At 46.4% G+C, this 20,753-nt stretch overlaps 1 protein-coding gene across 1 annotated transcript in view; it reads right to left on the reverse strand.

The window, feature by feature from the left end:
• Positions 1–8,949: 8,949 nt before the first annotated feature.
• The window catches only part of SLC35B4 (solute carrier family 35 member B4), a 28,774-nt gene continuing 16,970 nt past the window's right edge, over positions 8,950–20,753 (reverse strand). Inside the window, exons 5-10 of the mRNA XM_028525779.2 lie at positions 19,503–19,584; positions 19,286–19,346; positions 17,446–17,555; positions 16,053–16,128; positions 13,484–13,559; positions 8,950–12,699 (exon numbers count right to left, since the gene is read on the reverse strand). Coding sequence (XP_028381580.1) covers positions 12,453–12,699; positions 13,484–13,559; positions 16,053–16,128; positions 17,446–17,555; positions 19,286–19,346; positions 19,503–19,584 — 652 coding nt within the window. The 3' untranslated portion in view covers positions 8,950–12,452. The remainder of the gene's footprint in view (positions 12,700–13,483; positions 13,560–16,052; positions 16,129–17,445; positions 17,556–19,285; positions 19,347–19,502; positions 19,585–20,753) is intronic.

Below are 20,753 nucleotides of genomic sequence, written 5' to 3' on the forward strand. Positions count from 1 at the left end.
GCTAAAAGCAGACTGGGTGTGGTGGTAAACCACTTTGAAAGTTGCTTGCAAATGAAGATTCATTTAAAGGCAACAGATCGGCGATAAAGAGAGCCAACCCTTGCCGTATCACAAAAAGGTTTCTATTAAGGCAAAGAGGCTTTGAGAGATTTGCTTCAGAAACTCAGTCCCACACACAGCTCACGCCTTCCCAAGGAGGCTGATCCTCTCCGCATTTCAGAGGTGGAAACAGACAGGTAGACTGGGAAGTGGCTGGTGATGGATCCGCCGCTGGGACTTAGGAAGCCAGGTTGCCGGTCCTTGTTTGCAGTGAAATGCACCCTCACCACCATCCAAGGCAGAGCTCGGCGAGCTTTGCAAACTGCACAGGGGCCCTTGACAGGTAATGGTGATTGGAAACACCTGCAGGAAATGTATCACTTTTATTAAGAAACAATGATTGTACATTTCAAGATAAAAACCAGATGTCTGATGAGTTGTTTCAGAAGGTAGAAAATGGCTCTTGATAAGAAATCATGGTTAAAAAAAAAAGACTCATTAAGTTTGTTTGGCGAGACATTTTATTCATAAACTCTCCCTTTCCTCCTTAACTCTGCTCAAATAACTCCTAAGGCTGGAAGCTGATGTTTGATATTTACACAGCGCAAAATCTGAATACTTGCTAATGTCTTTTCACTGCTCTACACATGCCACCGCTATCCAGGCCCCTCCTCCGCATCTCTGTTCTGGAAATGTAGCACTGAGTGAAGTGATCGGAACTGAATAAATCAAATCCCCACAGTCCCTCCCCAGCCCCCACAGGGTTAGTTAGGGAATCTTACTTTAGGAACCATCCTCTTTTTGGATGATGCCGGCTCTGGAGTGAAAGCAGCTAGCGCAGAAATGGCCTGTGATTGCGAGCGACACCCAGACATTTTTACGGTGGCTCCCAGGAGTCTTCTTTACATCTCAAAAGATACAAATAATTCAGGGTGCCAAAAGAAGTATTACAGCCTTTTTTTTCTTACAAAATGTGGATCTTCTTTATTAATGTAGGCCAAGCGCTCCCCCCCTCCCCGCCCCAACACACACCTACATCTGGTACCTTGCAGCTTGCCTTGCTTGCTTAAAATTGAGGGAATGTGGTAGGATGGTTAGCGGTTTAAACAGATAAAGCTCGGGCAGGTGTTCCAGTGCAATACCAAGAATAGACAGGAAGACAGCGAGCTCTGGGCAGCATCCAGGGCAAACCAAGTGCACCAGCTATGGAGGTGTCGGGCACCCCCAGGCCGCCGACCTCAGAAACTGGGGAGTCTCCAGTGCTGCCCTGACAGGTATCTCCTCGAGGAAAGCATCATGCGATGCTCTTCCCTCCCACCAGCAGGCAGAGAGCAAAGAGCCACATGCAACGGTAGCCCTGGCGTGAGCCCTGCACCTGTCCTCACTTCCCTCTCTGGCTTGGGACTCGGGGCGTTGCCTCCCGGTTGCCTCCTTGCCAACAGTGGCGAGGAGCGGGGACAGGTGTCGGGGACCATTAGAAGGTTTCTCGGAAACTTGAGGAGGGTAGCACTCCCAGTGCTACTAATTTAAGATAAACACATCATTTTTTTAAGTCCTCAATCAAGGTTATGTTTTTGTTGATTTTGGAGAGAGGGAGAGAGAGAGAGAGAGAAGGAGACATCAGTTGATTGCCTCCTATATGCACCCTGACCATGGACTAACCCCACAACCTAGATATGTGCCGTGACGTGGGTTCAAACCCACAACCCTTTGGGGTACAGGACAGCGTTCCAACCAACCGAGCCACCAGCCGTGACAGGTGCATCATTTTAAATGTGAACCATTCCTGTTATCTTGCTAGGAGAATATGAGACCCCGATATCGATATTGATTGGTTTTCCAAGTGGAAAGGACTGGCAGCCCCACTGGGGTGATTCGGAGAGACACGGAAAGGCAAAAATTGGTGGCTAAGAAAAACTGGTGCACATGGTATTAGGACACATGCCGTTCTTCCCCCAGCATCTTGGACTGAAAAGGAAAGACATCATTTCAAATATGCGAGTTTCCTTTAGGTAAGACTAGTACCTCGACAGTCGTCAGTCTGCCAGCTTCAGGCTGGAAAATTTATTTCAGCCTTGGGGCTGACTGTATCTAGAGTTCAGTGTTTTGAAGACTGCCCCCCTTTGTTAGTTCTTCCCTCCTCATAGCAGTGCTTAAAAATTGAAATGCATTTTGTATTGAGATATATATACACACATATATATTTTGAGATATATATTTTTGATATATATATATATATATATATATATATATAAATCCTTACCTGAGGATCTGTTTATTGATTTTGAGAAAGAGAGAGAGAGACATTGATGTGAGCGAAAAACATCACTCAGCTGCCTCCCACATGCACCCCAAATCAAACCCCCATGGGAATCAAACCCACAGCCCAGGTATGTGCCCTGATGGGGAATCGAACCCACAACTATTTGATGTAGAGGAAGACACTCCTCTAGGAGGACCAACTGATCCAGCCGGGATTTGGAATGCATTTTAAGTGGTGTCAGATGAAGTCTAAATATCTATTAGTGTGGGTAACATTCACCATACTTCCATACTTTTAAAAAAGTGAATGATTCCACTGACTCTATCACTGAAGTTCAAATATCCCACATGACGGGTCGACAGATGGGTGCGTTCTTTAAGGCAGAGGGAAGAGCCCTTCCCCAGACGTCACCCACCGACTGGTGCTCGGGCCCGTGGTCCTGTGTGCTAAAAAACCTTACTTTTTATTACTTTTAAATTTGTATTTATTGGGGCAACAAGGGTTAATAAAATCATACAGGTTTCAGTATAGTACATCATCTGTATATTGTAGGGTGTGTTCACCACCCCAAGTCGTCTCCTTCTCTCTCCCTTTGTCCCCCTTTACTCTCTCCTGCCTTCCCCTGCCCCCTTGTCTCTGTGGTAACCGCCATACTCTTGTCTGTGTCTATGAGTTTATTTTTTTCTTTCTTAACCCCTCCACCTTTTTCACTTGGCTCCCCAAGCCCCTCCCCCTGTGACAGGTGTGGGCGTGTTCTCTGTATCTATGAGTCTGGTTCTATTGTAGTTGTTGGTTTCTTTTGTTCATTAGATTCCACATGTAAGTGAGATCATATGGTACTTGTCTTTCTCTGACTGGCTTATTTTACTTAGCACAATGCTCTCCAGGTCCACCCATGCTGCCACAAAAGGTAAGATTTCCTTTTTAACAGCTGAATAGTATTCCATTGTGTAAATGTACCACAAGTTTTTTATCCACTCATCTATTGATGGACACTTGGGCTGCTTCCAAATCTTGGCTATTGTAAATAATGCTGCTATGAACATAAGGGTGCATATACTCTTGCAAGTAAGTATTTTGGGTTTCTTTTAATATATTTCAAAAAATGGAATTGCTGAGTTGTAAGACAGTTCCTTTTTTTTAATTTTTGAGGAAACCCCATACTGCTTTCCACAGTGGCTGCACCAGTCTGCATTCCCAGCAACAGTGCCTGAGGGTTCCCCTTTCTCCACATCCTCGCCAGGATTTGTTGTTTGTGGATTTTTTGCTGATAGCCATTCTGACAGGTATGAGTTTATATCTCATTATGGTTTTTATTTTGCATTTCTCTGATGGTTAGTGACATTGAGCATCTTTTCATATGTCTATTGGCCATCTGCATGTCCTTTTTGGAAAAGTGTCTCCAAAAAGGAGACATTTTTTAATTGGATTGTCCTCCTGGTGTTGAGTTTTTAAGTTCTTCATGCATTTTGGATCGTTACCCCTTATCAGATGTATCATTAGCTAATATGTTCTCCCATTCAATGGGTTGTCCTTTCATTTTATTGATGGTTTCCTTTGCTGTGTAAAACCTTTTTAATTTGATGTAGTCTCATTTGTCTATTTCTTCTTTTGTTTCCTTTGCCTGAAGAGAGATATCAGAAAAACTATTGCTACAAGAAATACCCAAGATGTTACTGCCTATGTTTTCTTTTAGAATTTTTATGGTTTTGAGTCTATCATTTAAGTGTTTAATCCATTTTGAGTTTATTCTTGTGTGTGGCATAAAAAGATGGTCTAGTTTCATGTTTTGACATATTGTCCAATTTTCCCAACACCGTTTATTGATTAGACTATCTTTAACCTACTGTATATTCTTGCCTCCTTTGTCAAATAGTAATTGATCATAAAGGTGTGAGTTTATTTCCGGGCACTCTAGTCTGTTCCATTGATCTGTGTTTCTGTTTTTATTATAGTACCATGCTGTTTGGATTACTATGGCCTTGTAGTATAGTTTGATGTCAGATAACATGATTCCTCCAACTTTGTTCTGCTTTCTCAAGATTGCTGTGGCTATTCTGGGTCTTTTGTGTTTCCATATACATTTTTAAGTGTTTATTCTAGTTCTGTGAAATATGCCATTGGTATCTTGATAGGAACTGCATGGAATCTATAGATTGTTTAGGTAGTATGGACATTTTAATGATGTTAATTCTTCCTGTCCATGAACACAGTATATGCTTCTACTTATTTGTATTTTCTTCAGTTTCTTTCTTCAGTGTCTTATAATTTTTGGAGTATAGATCTTTTACATCCTTGGTTAAATTTATCCTAGGTATTTTACTTATTTTTTTTTTTGATGCAATTGAAAATGGGATTATTTTCTTGGTTTCCCTCCCTGAGAATTGATTATTGGTGTATATAAATGCTACTGATTTCTGGGTATTTATTTTATATCCTGCTACTTTACAGAATTTATTTATCAGTTCCAGTAGTCCTTTTGGTGGAATTTTTGATAGAAAAGATCAAACTGTTCTCTGACAGGGAACAGTCTTCATTGGGCAGCCAGTCTGAACTCCTCCGTTACTGATCCAAGAAGTGTTTCAGCCAGAGACATGGCTTTCTGGAAGACAGGTTTATTGTTTAATAGCAGCAATATTCTGGAACCTAGAACATAATTCAGTTCATTAGATCCTTTAGAGCACTTACCTTAGCCTAAGCACTATAACAATATTACATCAGACCCATGAGATTGAGGGGAAAAAATGGTGAAGAAATTGAGGTGTTCCCTTTATATGTCTGGAAGGAGAGGGATATTAAAAATCTCTCCCCCATTCAGGGGTAACATTCAGGTGATAACCCTGTGATGTATGGTTGGAAGTGTGGGGCTGTTCAGTCTTTCCCGTTATAAATTTGAGCTTCTTGCTTAATCGGTATAATTTGCTACACGTTAGTACTATGTTCATTAAGATTTTGTCCTGTTAACCATTACAAATTTCACAGATAGCTAATTGCAGGGAAATCGGAGTATGATTCTGTTACTACTGTGCATGTAAGTGGTGCCTTTGAAGCTCCAACCCCGGCCGGACTTAGCCCTGCTCAGTTAGACTTAATGGTGTGAAATCTAACCAGAGCCATTAGCGGAATAGCCCACTCAGCCACTAAAGCCGTTCAAGCTCAACAAACATCTTTAGATTCCCTAGCTTGAGCAGTCCCTAACAACAGGACTGGCTGGTGATTTGCTGGCCAGCAGGGAGAAGTTGGTGCCGTAGCCAACACCTCCAGCTGTACCTGCATAAATAGCCCTTCCCAGGTGGAATTAGAAACAAACAAACTTGCAAACTCTGTTCAGGGGCAATTCCAGTTTTGCCTCAAGCACCACTGGCTGCTTAGGATTTAAATTTTCTGATATTTTCCGCTGACTCCCCACTGGGCTTGGAGCTATTTTGAAATCCAGGTTAAAAATTATTTTACTCATTATTATTCTAATTTATTCAATGGATTTCATTGTCAGGCTATTGGTGGTGTGTATAACCACATGTTTAAAGCCCCCTACAAAAATTCTAGCACTGGCTGAATGAATAGTGAAAAGGCATCATGCCATTGCATCCCCTCACACTGAATATTGTATTGAATATTAGTGGCGAGAATGGGGATCTTTGTCTTGTGCCTGATAGGAGAGGAAGAGTGTTCGGCTTCTCACCACTGATTGTGTGTTAGCTGTGGGCTTGTCGCATACAGCCCTTAAGAAGTTGTGTTAGGTTCCTTCTATATCCACTTTGTTGAGAATTTTTATCGTAAGTCGATGTTTAATTTTGTCACATGCTTTTTCTGTATCTGTTAGGGTTATCATATGATATTTGTCCTTGGTTTTGTTGATGGGATGAATCATTGTTTTGCTAATGCTGAGCCACCTTTGTGTCTCTGCTACAAATCCCTATAAATCCCACTTGATCGTGAGGTACAAGCATTTTAGTGTATTGTTAGTTTTGGTTTGCTGGTGTTCTGTTGAGAACTTTTCCATGTTCATTAGGGATATTGGCCTGTAATACTTTCTTTTTTTTTTTTCTTGTAATGTCTTTGTCTGGTTTTGCTATCAGGGTAATGCTAGCCTCAAAGAATGTTTGGGAGTCTTCCCTCCTCTTCAATATTTTGGCAATAGTTCGAGAAGGACATGTATGAATTCTTTAAAGGTTTGGTAGAATTCACCTGTGAAGCTATCTGGTTCTGGACTTTTGTTTATTCAGAGTTTTTTGATTACTGCTCCAATCTCATTACTAATAGGTCTGTTCAAATTTTGTGTTTCTTCCTGGTTTAGTCTTGGAAGGTTGTATGTTTCTAGAAATTTGTCAGTTTCTTCTGGATTGTCTAATTTGTTGACATATAATTATTCACAGCATTCTTTTTTTCTTGTTTAAGCATGATGAGTCAACTATATGCTTTACTGGCAGTAGGTACAAGGCTAGAAGTTCATAAATATTCATACAAGTACAAAAAAAACCCCACAACTGACACATACTTTGTTTACCTGATTTCAAGCCTTCTTGTTGGTACATAGGATGCGTTATAGTGTTGGTCTTGTCTTTGTTCACACTGACTTCAGTGGGCTGTATTTGGGTTTCCATGCTTGAGTCTCTGCCCAGTTGCTGCTGTTGCTGCTGGTTTGTTTTCGGTGAGGATCAAGGTAGGTCCTTGCATATAAGATCCTGTATTTAATTTCTTCTCTGGCCATCCTTTCCTGGGTTCTTAGCTTTGCATAGTTATACTTACAATGGAACCAGCATCCTAAAGTCAGCAAGATAACTGCTCCAACTGCAACATCATATGATTTTCTCATTCCACTAGTTAAACAAAAAATGTCCAGAGCCAGCCACAACAGATCCTTATGTACTGTGCAGTACTGAGCCCTGTGCACAGGGCACGTCCTCAATGTCTGACACTCCTGGGCGGCCACGGGGACGAGCCAGTCACCCTAGTCCTGCCCTGCCTGTGCTGAGGGCTGCCTTCATAGTGTTCTTTAATGATCCTTTGTATTTCTGTGGTGTTAGTTGTAATCTCTCCTCTTTCGTTCCTGATTTTATTTACCCAGGCTCTCTTTTTTTCTTGGAGTCTTGTTAGAGGGGTTTTTTTCCAATTTTATTTATCCTTTCAAAGAACCAGCTCTTAATTTCATTGAACTATTTGTTTTTTAAGTCTGTATTTTGTTTATTTCCACTCTGTTTCTTGTTTCCCTCCTCTGCCTACTTTGGGTTTTAATTGTACTGTTTTCTGGTTCCTTTAGGTGTGTTAGACTGTATATGGGATTTTTCCTACTTCTTGAGGTAGGCTCGCATTATTATTAACTTTCCTCTTGTAATTGCTTTTGCTTCACCGCATAAGACTTGACAAGCTGTGTTTTCATTTTTCTCAAAGTAGTTTTTGATTTCCTGTTTGATCTCCTCTTCGATTCATCGGTTGTTTAGCAGCATATGGTTTAATCTCCATGTTGTGTTTTTTCCAGTTTTCTTCCTGTAGTTGGTTTCTAGTTTCATGACATTGTGGTCAGAAGATATGCTTGATAAAATTCCTGAATCTTCTTGAATTTATTGAGGCTTATTTGTGGCCTAACATATAGTCTATCCTAAACATGTCTATTAAATCAGTCTGTTCCAATGTGTCATTTAAGGCCATTATTTTTCCATCCATTTAAAAAAAAATGTATTATATTTCTTCCCAATACCATTTATCCCCTTACACTCCGCCTTCCCCGCACCCACCATGCTGCTATTAACGTCTGAGTCCTTTTTCCTTTTCTGCTCCACCCTTCTCCCCTCTAAACACCCCCTCCCAGAGCTGTCAGCCTGCTCTCGGAGTCTGTCTCTATTTTGAAGCCATTATTTTCTTACTAATTTTCTGTCTGGATGATCTATCCATTCAGTTAAATGGGCTATTAAAGTCCACAACTATTGATATTATGGTAGTACTATTAATCTCTGCCTTCTGTGCCCATTAATATTTGCTTTATGGACTTGGGTGCTCCTGTGTTGGGTGCACTGATAGTTAGGATGGTTATAGCCTCTTCTTGGAATGATCCCTTTATCATTATTTAATGTCCTTGTCTCTTTTTACATTCTTTGTTTTAAAGCCTATTTTGTCTGATGTGAGTATTGCTACCCCCGCTTTCTTTTCATTTCTAATGAAAATACCTTCTTCACTTTCCATCCATGTGCCTACCAACCTTAAGTGACTCTCCTGTAGGCAGCATATAGATGGGTCTTTTTTTTTTTTTTAATCCATCCTGGCACCCTGTGTCGTTTGGAGAACTTAGTCCATTTAAAGTAATTATTGGTGGATATGTACTTATTGCCATTTTTTGTTTTGGTGGTTTTTATTCTCCTCTTGATCTCTTTCATCTTGGTTTGCTGGTTTCCTTTAGTGTTTTGTTTTGTTGGGTTTCTTTTCTCTTTATTTTTGTAGATTTGTTTGTGGTTACCATGAGGTAGGTGTGTGTGTGTGTGTGTATCCAACTCTCTCTACAGCAGTCTATTTTAAGCTGATAGGCATTCAAGTTCAAACATGTTCTGAAAGCACTAAATTTTCACTCCCCCCACACTTTATTTTTGATGTATTTTTATCTTTTTGTTTTCTGTGGCTGATTATTATAGTTAATTTTGCTACTTTTGTCTTTTAATCTTCATATTAGATTTATGAGTGGCAGATTCAGTGTTAAATCGGTATTTGCCTTTATCTGTGATGGTTTCCCCCTGTATTTTCTTATTTTTGGCATGGACTTTTCTGTTCTGTATAAAGACTGTTTAACATTTCTTAGAAAGCCTGTTTAACAGTGACGAACTTTTTAAGTTTTGCTGATCTGGGAAATTCATTCTCTCTCTCTCTGTTCCAAGTGACAACCTTGTCAGGTACACTAGGGTGCAAGTTCCTTTCTTTCCGCACTCCAAACACTTCCCGCCACTCCTTTCTGGCTTACAATGTTGCTGCTGAGAAATCGGCTCATGGACTTTTGGGGTTCCCTTTGTGACTCATTGATTCCCCCTTGCTTCTTTCAAGACTGGGCTTTTATCTTTAATTTGTCCACTGAACTGCAGTACATGTTGGTGTGGGCGTCTTTGGGTTCATCTTGTCTGGGACTCCACGTGCTTCCAGGACCTGATGTCTCTTTCCTTCCTAGATTAGGAAAGTCTTCCACCAGCACTTCTTCAAATACGTACTTTCTCCCCCTTCTGGGATGCCTGTAGTGTGAATGTTAGTGTGCCTGATGTTACCCCTCAGGGCCTCGCACCATCTTCATTTTCTTAAATTCCTTTTTCTTTTCGCTGTTATGACTGGTGATTTCTAGCATTCCTACCAATCACTGATCCATTCTTCTGTATTAACCAATCTGATGTCAATTCCTGTTAGTGTGTTTTTCATTTGTTATTGTATTTTTCATCTCTGATTGGTTCTTTATTATACTTTCTTTTTTGAAATTCTGAGTCCCTTTATTCAACCTTCCAGTTTATTGAGCACCTTTATGACAGTTTCTTTAAATTCTTTATTAGGCAAATTATTTTTCTCAATTTCTTTAGTTTCTCTTTGGGTTTTTCTCATGTCCATGAGTTAAACAATATAGCTCATCCCTCCCAGTCGTGAAAAGTCGGTCTTGTGGAAAGGGGAGTTTGTGTAGACGAGGTGGTTTCGGCAGGCTGGTTGGCGTTGGGGTGGGTGTGTGCAGTGCGCGGGGATAGCATGGTGTGCGTGTGGCAGTGCCCTATTGTTCTGGCTGTCCGCAGCCAGCCCCAGGGCAGGGAGGGGCAGCACTGTGTGCGTGCACTGTAGAGCCCTGCTGGTTCCACTCTCGATCCAGGTGGTTGCCTGGTGAGTGCAGAAGACACGCCCTGTTGTTTTGATCGACCGTGGCTGGAGCTGGCCTGGGGAAACCTGACCGTGGCAATGCAGAACTCTGCCGGTTCCCTCTTACTCCAGGCAGGGCTTCCTGCTGTGCGGTTTGCCCTGTCATTTTGGTTGGCTGCTGTCAGCTCCCTCCCACTCCGGCAGGGACCTCCCTCTCCGTGTGAGTGCACATGGCCCGCAGCGTTGTCCCGATAGCTGCCTGTCTACACAGCCCCCAAGTGCACGTTGCAGCACTCTGCCGGTTCCCTCACCTGGGTGGGCCCCTTTGTGTACTCACAAGGCATATTCTGTTACTTTGACTGCTGTGGAGGTCTGAGCTGGACCACTGCCTGGGCAGGAGTATAGTGATGCCCTGCTGAGCCCCTGAAATCACTCAGGGTGGGACTGTCCAGCATACGTGCACTGTGGTTCCTCCCTGGTGGCTCTCTTTTGGCTCTGGCTGGGGCAGCCCAGTGGGTGTGCACAGCAGTAGCTGAGCTTCAGTGCACTGTTGGGCCAGTGGGTCTAACCCAGATGGGTGGTGGTAGGGGCTGTGCCTGCTTGCTACGGTGCCCTCTTCCTGCTGGAGCCAGTTCTAAGAGGGGTGACGGGACGCAGTACTGTGGCCTTGCACGCTGGCCAGAGCACGTGGGCGGAGCTCTCACCAATGCTACCCATGGGTAAGGAGGATGCAAACAATGGCACTCACCAGCTCCTCCAATCTCCTCCGGGCAGCCTCCTCTTCAGCTGTCCCCTAGTTGTCTCCCAGAGACAGCTACTCTAGACACAGACGTGCATTCAGTATGTCCATGGGAGGAGGCACGCTCCGTGTCCTCTTACACTGTCATCTTGGACCCACCCAAACCACAGGCCACACTGTGGGCGACCCAGGTGGAACCACCTCCCACTTTAAGAACACAGCCTGCACCCAGGGAAAGAAGAACGGCCTCTGAGTGCAGAGAGAGAGCGGCTGGTACATTTACCTGCCGACAGGCAAGCATGTACTTGCGTGAGGTCAGTCATGGCCCAGGGCTAAGGGAAGATGGGGGGAGTGAAGGAACCCTGACTCTCGTGCTCTTCTCTCCCACATCCTCACGAGCAAACTGCTCGAGGGCACACGCCACGCTGGTTGACGTCACCTCTGTCTCAACATGATGCCCGGGAAGGAAAACCGGGTGAGTAAAAGGGGGGCCACCTTTCTACGTGTATGTACAACCCCCACCCTCACACACACCCATCACGAACATTAAGATACCTTATAGAAAAACAACTTTCCATTTTGCGATTTGACCTGATTTACACACCAACGCCATAATCTACTCATTAGCCTGCTTGCAACTATCCGAATTGTTAGGCCAAGTAAAACCTCCTTGGCTCAGAAGCCTTTCAAAGACTTCTTTCACCTGCCCGCCTGGAAGGAGCCCTGTGAAGGCCTGGGGGCGGGAGGGGAGATGCTGTGGCTCACTGGGTGAGGGCCAAGGCCAGCTTCTCCCGGGCACCCTCCTGGGTTGCCTTCTCAGTTCTAGGCTCATGGGCTTCGTGTAGAAGAGTGAGGGGGAAAAAACGTCTCTTTCCCAATTTATACACAACCTTTTTTTTTCTTATTAACACTGTGCCACAGAGCTATGCTGCAGGTTTGTTGTAAGCACAGAAAGCCAGATGGAAAAGCACACAGTTCTGCATAGAAAACAAAACAGATGGCGGGAAAGGGTCCCCCCAGTCCTGCTCCACTGTCACCGGAGCTCAGCTCCCAGGGACAGCCACCCCTTCTTTCCCAACCCACTGGGGAAGGTCCAGCCCCAGTGTCACCAGTGTCTCCATTCGCCCGGTCACGCAGGTAGCTGTTCCCAACGATGCCAGGAGCACGTGACCCACTGAAAAGTGCTGCGGAGGAGCCGGAGGGCGCCAGAACAGGAGGACAAGGACACGGGATGGTAATGACTTACGGCAGACAATCAACGGGACAAAAACAAAAGGGGTAACTCTGTCCAAGGCCGTGGGTATAAAACTAGTAGCTCTGGAGACTCGACTCAGTAAACAAGTGCAGTCCCGAGCACTCTGGTAAACGAGACAGAAGTAACCAACGGGCTGTCCAACAGCAGGCGGCTATTCTTTCCTCCCGTGCGGGCCGTGAGGTTTCCATTCGGGGCCCACCCACGTGGGCCTGGAACGCCACGTGAAGTCCGCCACGTCCCCGCCTTCTGTGGGGTCTCTGGTGCGCGGCTGGCCCGGTGCTGGGGGCGAGTTCAGCGTGAACAAAAGTGAAACGGCAGCCACACCCGCGCCGGCCCCCCGGCAGACCTCAGTTTTTCTTGTCCTCCTTCCCAGGCGGGCTTTTCGCGGTCCCTAGGCTGTTCCACACCTCTGTGTACATCAGCGTCCCAACGAAGACACACATGGTGCCCAGCCAGTGCCATAGGGTGAACGGGTTCTGGAAGTACAGGATGGAGACGATGAGGCTCACGAACTTGCGCAGGGTCACGACGAGCGTGACGGTGAGGGAGGCGCACTCCGTGGTGAGGATGAAGACGCCCCGGATGCACACGTACCTGGAGGGACGGGGTTAAGGGGTTTCCCGGGGAGGAAGGACCGAGAGGAGACCCTCCCGGCGTGGCTCTTGGCTTCAGTGTTCACACTCCAGGAACCAGCACACCTGGGGGCTGTCTGCGGCGGCTCTGAGGCTCCCCGCAGACCCCTGCCCTGCCGTTCCGTCTGTGGGTCCCCCCTCCCGTCTGCCTGCAACCTCCCCCCGTTCTCCTTCTGGATGCTTCCCACAGTTCACAGCGGAGGTCGGCTCCCAGGGAATGACCAAGGGGTCACCCCCTGGGGCCCAGGCGAGGTCCTCACGCCCACCTTTATTTGACCTGGCCCCCAGTCCACGAACGGAGTTTGACCACATTGGATTTGTCCTACAATCTACCTGATTGTTTCAAAGACTTAATTCTTTTATAATGGGCTTAAGGTCATTCAAAAGAGCATTCTTTTAAAAATTAAGTTTCAATGATTTGAAATTTCTTTCTGAGTCTCGTGACAGCTTGTGAGCTACCCCAGGCCACCAGAACACTCCAGGGAGAAATCACAGAGCACACACACCATGTTCCAATCCCGACTCCGGCACTGCGCCCAGAGCCCGTCCTTCCAGTGCCCGGGACCCGCTGACCTGCTGACCCGCAGTGCCGCTGGCGCCTCTTCGCCCCACCCCCCACCAGAGGAGCTCTCCGGGGGCGCCTCTCTCCCGCTCACTGCCGAGCAGACCGAAGCGGCAGGCAGAGGAACCCAGGCCACACCGAAACCACCCCGAGGGGGCACGTGGCCACGCAGGACAAAGGATACTGGGTAGCGACGTTCATGAGGAGGTAGAACCACATGACGGGCACGGTCACCCCGACGACGGGGACTTGGTACGACTCTGCGGAGACGAAGAGGGGAGAGGGCCGCGTCACCTCAGCAGCTGGCGTTTCCGTCCTTCCGAGCAGCGCGGTGCGCACTGAGCCCCGCAGAGGGCGCAGTGCCGCCTCCCTTGCGAACAGGCTGCGGCCGGACGCCCCTTCACCTGCCTCAATGCCAGGCCGCGTCAGCCTCAAGAGTCACTGCATTGCTTTCTTAAAACAAATGACAGTATCTCCTCATCTTAAAGTAAACTCTTTACCGGTCACCTGTGCAGGACCCTACTTTTCAGAGAGCGCTGTGGAGCCCAGAGAAGTTCAAGGGAAGCAGTCTTAACCGACAGCAGCAGAGGAAAGACCACCAGTAAGTAAACGCCACGTGAGATATTGTCAGTCCTAACAGTGATCAAAGAGTTCGAAGTTACACTAGACTGTGGCATCGCATATGAAGGTAGCAATTAAAAGCTTACAACTAGTATTCTAACCTGGCAAAGGTAGAAGAAGAATTAGCAACCACTCTACTGGTAGTTATATAATTGGTGCTGTTCTTTTAAAAAAAATCCATTTTACAATTCCTGTTGCAGGGCGATACAAGTATGGATACCAATTCGTAGGGATTCATCTTAGATAATTCAAAAAAGGAAAAAGTTCTCCATTCACTGCAGAGTAACTTACAATAAGGAAAAACTCCGAATCACTCCAAATGCCCAGCAACAGAGTGATGGTTGTACGAGCAAAGGTGCTGTGACCAGATGGGGCCCTGGACACGAATATTCGACTTAAAAAATACAAGGGCCACTCACAGTCAAACACACACAACGAAAGCGAAAATCGAAGTACGATATCCACACGAGGGCTCCAACTACATGAGAACTCACACCGAGTGTCTGGAAGGACAGCGGGGACATGAAGTTGGCTGGCGTGCAGGGTGACGGGAGTTTAACTTCTCGTAAGTCCATTCTCCTGTCAGTGTGCGAGATGAGGTTTGCACAGAGACTACTCGGAGGAGACCAAACGCCCCAATGAAAGGGGGTGAGGGCACAGGAACACTCTAAGGGCCGTTTCTTTCATGGGGCTCAGCAGTTTCTGGAGCTTGAAACACACAGCCTCACGCAGGAAATTCCAACGGGCGATGCTGAGATGCGGTTAGGAAAAGAACATTTGCTTTTGCAAAAAATAAAAAGCCACCTAGAGAGGCCAGCGGGTAGAACGGTACACCTGCACTGGTAGGAAACCCCAGCATGTGGTATTCTGTGGTCTCTGGGACACCGAGCAGGTGTTGAGATGCAAAGTTAACGAACATTACTAATAACTTCAGAGATCCGCTGGATCGGTTTGCTGAGGGGAGAGACAATTGGTATGACTTAAAGTAACCCAGCTCTCTCAGAAAAATCATGGATAAATGTACATTTAACCTAAGGACAATTCTGAAAAAGTTAAAGGGATTCTCAAAAAAAAAGAAAGAAAAATAATTAGAAACACCCAGCACTGCAACTTTTAGAAGCAGCATTCTAGTAACCAAACCAAAATCAGTCCTAAGATTTGATAGTGTGTTTATTTAAATAGCTCTTTCCTACGTGGGGACTGTCAGAAACCTTAAAAACCATTGTGTCCAAGATCAACTGTGTATCAATGATAATCTCAATTAAAAAACCCCAGAAATGAGTAATTCAGAGCCTTAAACATTTTCCTTCACACGACCTCATCACACATCTTTTGCAGGGGTGAGATGGGAGAGGCGGCGTTGCAAATTCAGAGAGGCACCACCCCCCGACTCCCACTCCAACGGCCGGCGCTTCCCGAGTACCTCCGGCCGCTCTGCGAGAGACACCTTTCAGGTACGGGGAACGGAAAGCATTCTCTGTGTGTTCATCTGCTCTATACCACACGACGTCTTTTATTAGCTACTCAGGTCACGTAAGTCATTCATTTCAAGTTAACTGGCGTTTTATAGCTTACTCATTAACTAGTCACTTTAAGAAATAATAGCTAACTTATACTGTAGACTTCTGAGTTAATTTTGCTTATTTCTATGGCCTTTCTAACCTGTCTCTCGGAAAAGGAGCCCTGTCATCATCTCTGCTGCCCCTGTCCCCAGGTGGCTAGCACTGGGTCTGCCTGTCGGGGCAAACAAGGATGGACGAGGACAACCGGGCTCAGAGAGAGCTGGCCCGCTGGCCGTCCTCTGGGGGCTCCAGTCTCTGCAGTGGGTTATCATCGGTTATCACAGTGACTTTGCATTCTCAAAACATCAAAGCTTCCACACATGCAAATGCAAGCTATTCCAAGCTAAACAGAACATCTGACAGTTTTCTTTCTTCATTTGCAAATAACTGAGAAGCACCTGTAAGAGCTTTTTTTTGCTGCCACGACTGCTCATTCATGGCACTATGTCCCTGGACGGTGGGACAGGACGGTTTCAAGTGGGCCGGATGACTTGCGTTAAAAAAGGGATGGTCAAGTCAAGAGTAAAACTGAAACTGGCAGGTAATTCCACTGGGTGACCCCACACTCACCAGACTTATTGAAAAGCACAGCATGGTTGTAAATATCAGAAGCCAAGAAGATGAATCCAGGCAGGGGAAGGGCATGCTATGGGGAGAAATAGTTCACGTAAATTGAAATGCAAAAACACTGTAGAATAATGAGCGTAGTGTTACAGTGATCCAAAGCTTTTCAGGCTGTTTGACAAGCAATATTAAGAAAAGCAAATGAGACCTCCAAGTTCAATGTACCCAGTGCATCTCACCACATGGCCTTGTACGGCACTGTCAACTCCAAGTTACCGTCCTTACCTTACGGGGTGTGATGGTCGTCTCTCTCTCTCTCTCTCTCTCTCTCTCTCTCTCTCTCACACACACACACACACACACACGCATGTGTGAGGCCAGCATCCTCCCTCAACAGAAGGGAATGGGAGATTTAAACACACAGTCCTCTGCCCAAAGGACTTGTCACGTTTCACTGTTTTTGAGAACAGTCAAGTATAATGAGTTTAAAAATCATAAAGAATGTGAAGGCAGATCTCAAGGAGTTTAGAACAGTAGAAGGAAAGGCGGTTGGAACAGTAAGGATGTCAGGGAGAAAGCAGTGATGACAAGAATAAAAAGATGTGGAAGAGGAGAGGGAACAACAGGTAAGCAAAGGCTGATGCACTTGACAGTGGCCCCACCACCAGTAATCTAATGCGGAACCCCGGGAGCGCTCCCTCAGCAGGTACTGTGTGCCACTTACTGCTCTGACAGAGAGAGGGGGGGCCAACGGGACGTTTATTTTTCAATGCCCAGCTGCACACTCGAGCTCCACCTACGTATGTCAGGTGGCTTGTGGTGAAGGAGAACTGTATCACCCTGACCCCGAGGGGCCGTGCTGGGGCATCACCACAGCAGGGGCGAGGGAGGAAGAGAAGAGTCACAGGAGGAGGCTCCAGGCCAGTTGGATGCAAAGCAGCTCGTGTACATAACTGCTACCGAAACTCCCCATGAGGTGAGTAAAGACCCTCGGAGGGCCTCACTCCCTCACTCTCTCCAAGGCCCGCCTGCACCTATTCCCCTAGGCATGTTGTTTCTGCTACTTATTTTCCCTGTCCGGTTTTCCCTGTTGGTCTGAACCCGGTTCCACCTGCAGGAACACGGGGTGAAGGTTCCTTGTCTCTGTGGGGGGTCCCTGGTGAGCAGACATGTTCTGCTCACTGACCGATCATGTAGAGAACTGTGGCTCAAACGCACCCTGGCAGCCCACGGGAGGCGCTTCAGCCTGCGGGGCTGGACAATAAGCTGATCTGTCAGCTACATCAGGAGGACGGCAGCTACGTTTGAAGTAATGTATTACAGTAACGATAACAACTCCATGAGGTAACGATAACAACTCTGTGACTTCTACCCTCCCCAGGTTCAAGCAGTCGCTTACATTATAGAACAAAGCCTCCTTGGAGTGTTTCCCAAACTGCTTGTAGAGAGTCTCCTGGAAAATGCCCATCCTGGCTGACATCAGAAGAGCAAAGGTCAAGGCTCCGATGCCTGCAAGACACACGGGTCAGGTTACAGGATGCTTGCATTTGCACACTTCCAGATATTTTCTTGAAGAACGTTTACTGGTTGCTTAAATGCACCACAAATGTTACAAACTAATTGTAGAATATGGACAAAATTTTAAAAAGAAGTAAAAGTCAACCATAGTATTACCATCCAGTGCTGTACAGTTTTCTCCATCTCTCTAAATACATCTGTGTATATTTTAGGCTTAGCCAGGATCATCATGAGTACACAATTTCATATCTCGCTTTTTTCCGTGATCTTTCTCCTGGATTTTCCTTCAGGTTACTCATTAAAGTTTTTCAAAAGTCTGTGTGAACGGCTCTGTGGCCCTAGCATGTGGGTGTACCACACCTAAATGTCTTATGAGAATGATCAGATTACTTCCAAGTATTTCTTCATTAAAATCGACGTACATCCTTGTACATAAATAAGAAATGTTGATTATGTCCTGCCCTGGCTGGTGTGGCTCAGTGGATTGAGCGTGGACCTACAAACCAAAGGGTCGCCAGTTCGATTCCCAATCAAGGCACATGCCTGGGTTGTGAGCCAGGTCCCCTGGGGGGGGGCACACAAGAGGCAACACTGATGTTTCTCTCCCTCTTTCTCCTTCCCTTCCCTCTAAAAATAAAAATATCTTTAAAAATGTTGATTATTTCCTTAAACTCTCATACATGGATTTACTGACTCAAAGGTTACAGACCTTTTAAAAACTCAATACATAATTTCTTTTTTGAAGAAAGGCTACGTCAATTTATACGGTCAACAGTTTATGTGAAAATGATTTTCCTACTGCACCCTCAGCAGCAAGAACAATCATTATTATCTTGCCAATATAATGGATCAAAAATAAAAAGGCACTACACTTTGGTTTTATTTGCATTTATTAGACTAATGAAGCTGAACGTAAAATTACTGGCCATTAATTTTTCCCCCATGAATTATATGTTCAAATCCCTTGCAAATTGTTCGTATTAGATCAAGTATTCTTCCACTAGCTCGTAAAACTCTTTCTATGTTAAGAACAGCAACGTAGGAAGCAAATTTTCAAAGCCAAGAAGTAGGGAGAGCTTTCTTTCACTGCCATTTCCCCTCCACTCGGTCCGCCCGCCTCGGCCGTCCCTGCTGCCGCGGGCTGCAGTGGGACAGCGCTTCGCCGCCGCATCGCGCAAGGTGAGGGCCGGCTCCGCAGGAGCTGCCTCATTAATTCCAAGAAGAGACACTTGCATCTGAGCCAATTCCCCAGGACGCTCTGCAGATTGGTCAGGTTTGGGAACACCACCACACGGAGGAGCTAACTTCGGAAGAAAATAAACCTAGGGCTGAGAAACGGGCCCCCTGGAAATATCAACAGCCAAATGCAGCGACGTGCACTGCTGCTTCTTGCGAAGCCTGCGCTCGGCAGACGGACCGTGCGGAGGGGGCCGACTCTCCAAGCCCCGCCCCCAGGCGAGCAGGCCTGTCCTGCCCTTTCTGTACCCCCGGCGGCCAGGAGAAACACGGGTCCGTGTCACAGAACACACGCCCGTGAACCTGGGTGTTTTCTTTTTTCATTTCTAGAACACCAGGCTCAGAGCTATATGGTCCCAGGTGCCTCTCTTCGGCGGCATAATTTGTTTAGCTAAAGCTCCTTGCCAAGAAACACATCCCTTAGGAGAAAACTCAGCAAACAGAACTGCAAAGGCAATTATCTTGATTGTAATTACCGTACTTGCCTAGTAACCACCATGCAAATGCCTGGAATCCGTCACTCTCACTCAGGCTGGACTGGGAAGTCTAGAAAATAAGGAAAACGCTAGGTACAGAGACCAGGGCCACAGGGAAACGTGTGACCCATTCCCCTCCCCTCTTCTTCCATCATTAACAAGGACCTGGTACCGGGGCCCCTGTGGCCCCCACGGTGAATGTGAGTGGTCTGTGACCCCTGCTTACCACCTGCTTCGCTGACATGGAGGTGCAGATGAATATCCCCACGGACACCAGGGCGATGGACATGTACTTGAACATACTGTATCTGCGGGCACAAGAACAAGGACGCCTCAGGAAACAGTGTCCACACGCTGTTCTCCGTCACGGCGCCCGAGAGGGCAGACCACCAGCAGACGGTCGGGGGGGGGGTCGTTTCCCAGTGGAGTCCGTGTAACTTCCTGTGTACAAGAATCGGGGTGCCCGCTGGTGGCTGTGCAACCCCCTTTCTTGGTGCTGCTTAAAACAGTGTCTAATAGTTTGCACACCCACAGACTGTCTCATCAGAAAAATTTTTTTAAAAAAACAGACCAGACACAACATTCCATTCTGCTCTCTAGAGTCCGCACGAAGGCCTGACTGGCATCGGCCCTTCCCCCAGGTGTGCAAGGGCATGGGCCTGGGTGTGGCCCTCCCCCGGTATGCAAGGGCACAGGCCTGGATGTGAAGGCGCTCACCACGCACGGGGAAGAACAGGCCTGGATACGAGCAGCAGGCCTGGATTCTCCACATCACTCAACCGTTCACTTTCAGGGGAGGATTTTCTTGTCCAGTCTCCAAATGACCGAAATGTTTTTAAATGTCGACGAAGTTGGATAAAGGGAGGAATGTTAAACTAATGGGACTGCTGGCAGTAGTAACAGTGGTATTTCACATTAACTAAAATACAATCATTAACATCCTTTTCAGGCTCTCAGCGATAAAGCAAAAGGCTTCGGGCAAGAATGAAAAGAGATCAAATTTCCGAGATGAGCTATCCGAAGCTTCTACTCAACCACTGTGTGCAGTCCTGGTCACAGCAGCTCACACAAGGCCAACAACAGAACTGGCCAAGGAGCGGAGCGAGGCCACGCATGCTGGGTGAGAGCACAGGGCGGGGTGAGGGCCCCGGCACAGCTGGGGGCAGCTGTGACAATCAGGAAACGCTTCCGTCTGGAAAGGTCAAGACAGAAAGGTTCACAATTGAGACCTAAACCTAAAAAATAATGAGTGAGGAATATACTATCAACTTGGGGCAGGGGGGATCCTACCCAAAATAAATAAAAGGAAGTGTTAAAAAACAGTAAGTGGAACCACTCTGAACTGGAGTCAAACCCACCGTCCAGGGGAACTGCCTGTACATCTTACAGCTCAGACCCCTGGATCGTGAAAACGGCAGACAACCTCAGGGCTGTGCCTAGAGCACCGTCCCACCCCGAAGAACTGTCTGCAACACAA

This window comes from Phyllostomus discolor, chromosome 10, assembly GCF_004126475.2.
Source record: "Phyllostomus discolor isolate MPI-MPIP mPhyDis1 chromosome 10, mPhyDis1.pri.v3, whole genome shotgun sequence".
Taxonomy (NCBI): Eukaryota; Metazoa; Chordata; class Mammalia; order Chiroptera; family Phyllostomidae; genus Phyllostomus; species Phyllostomus discolor.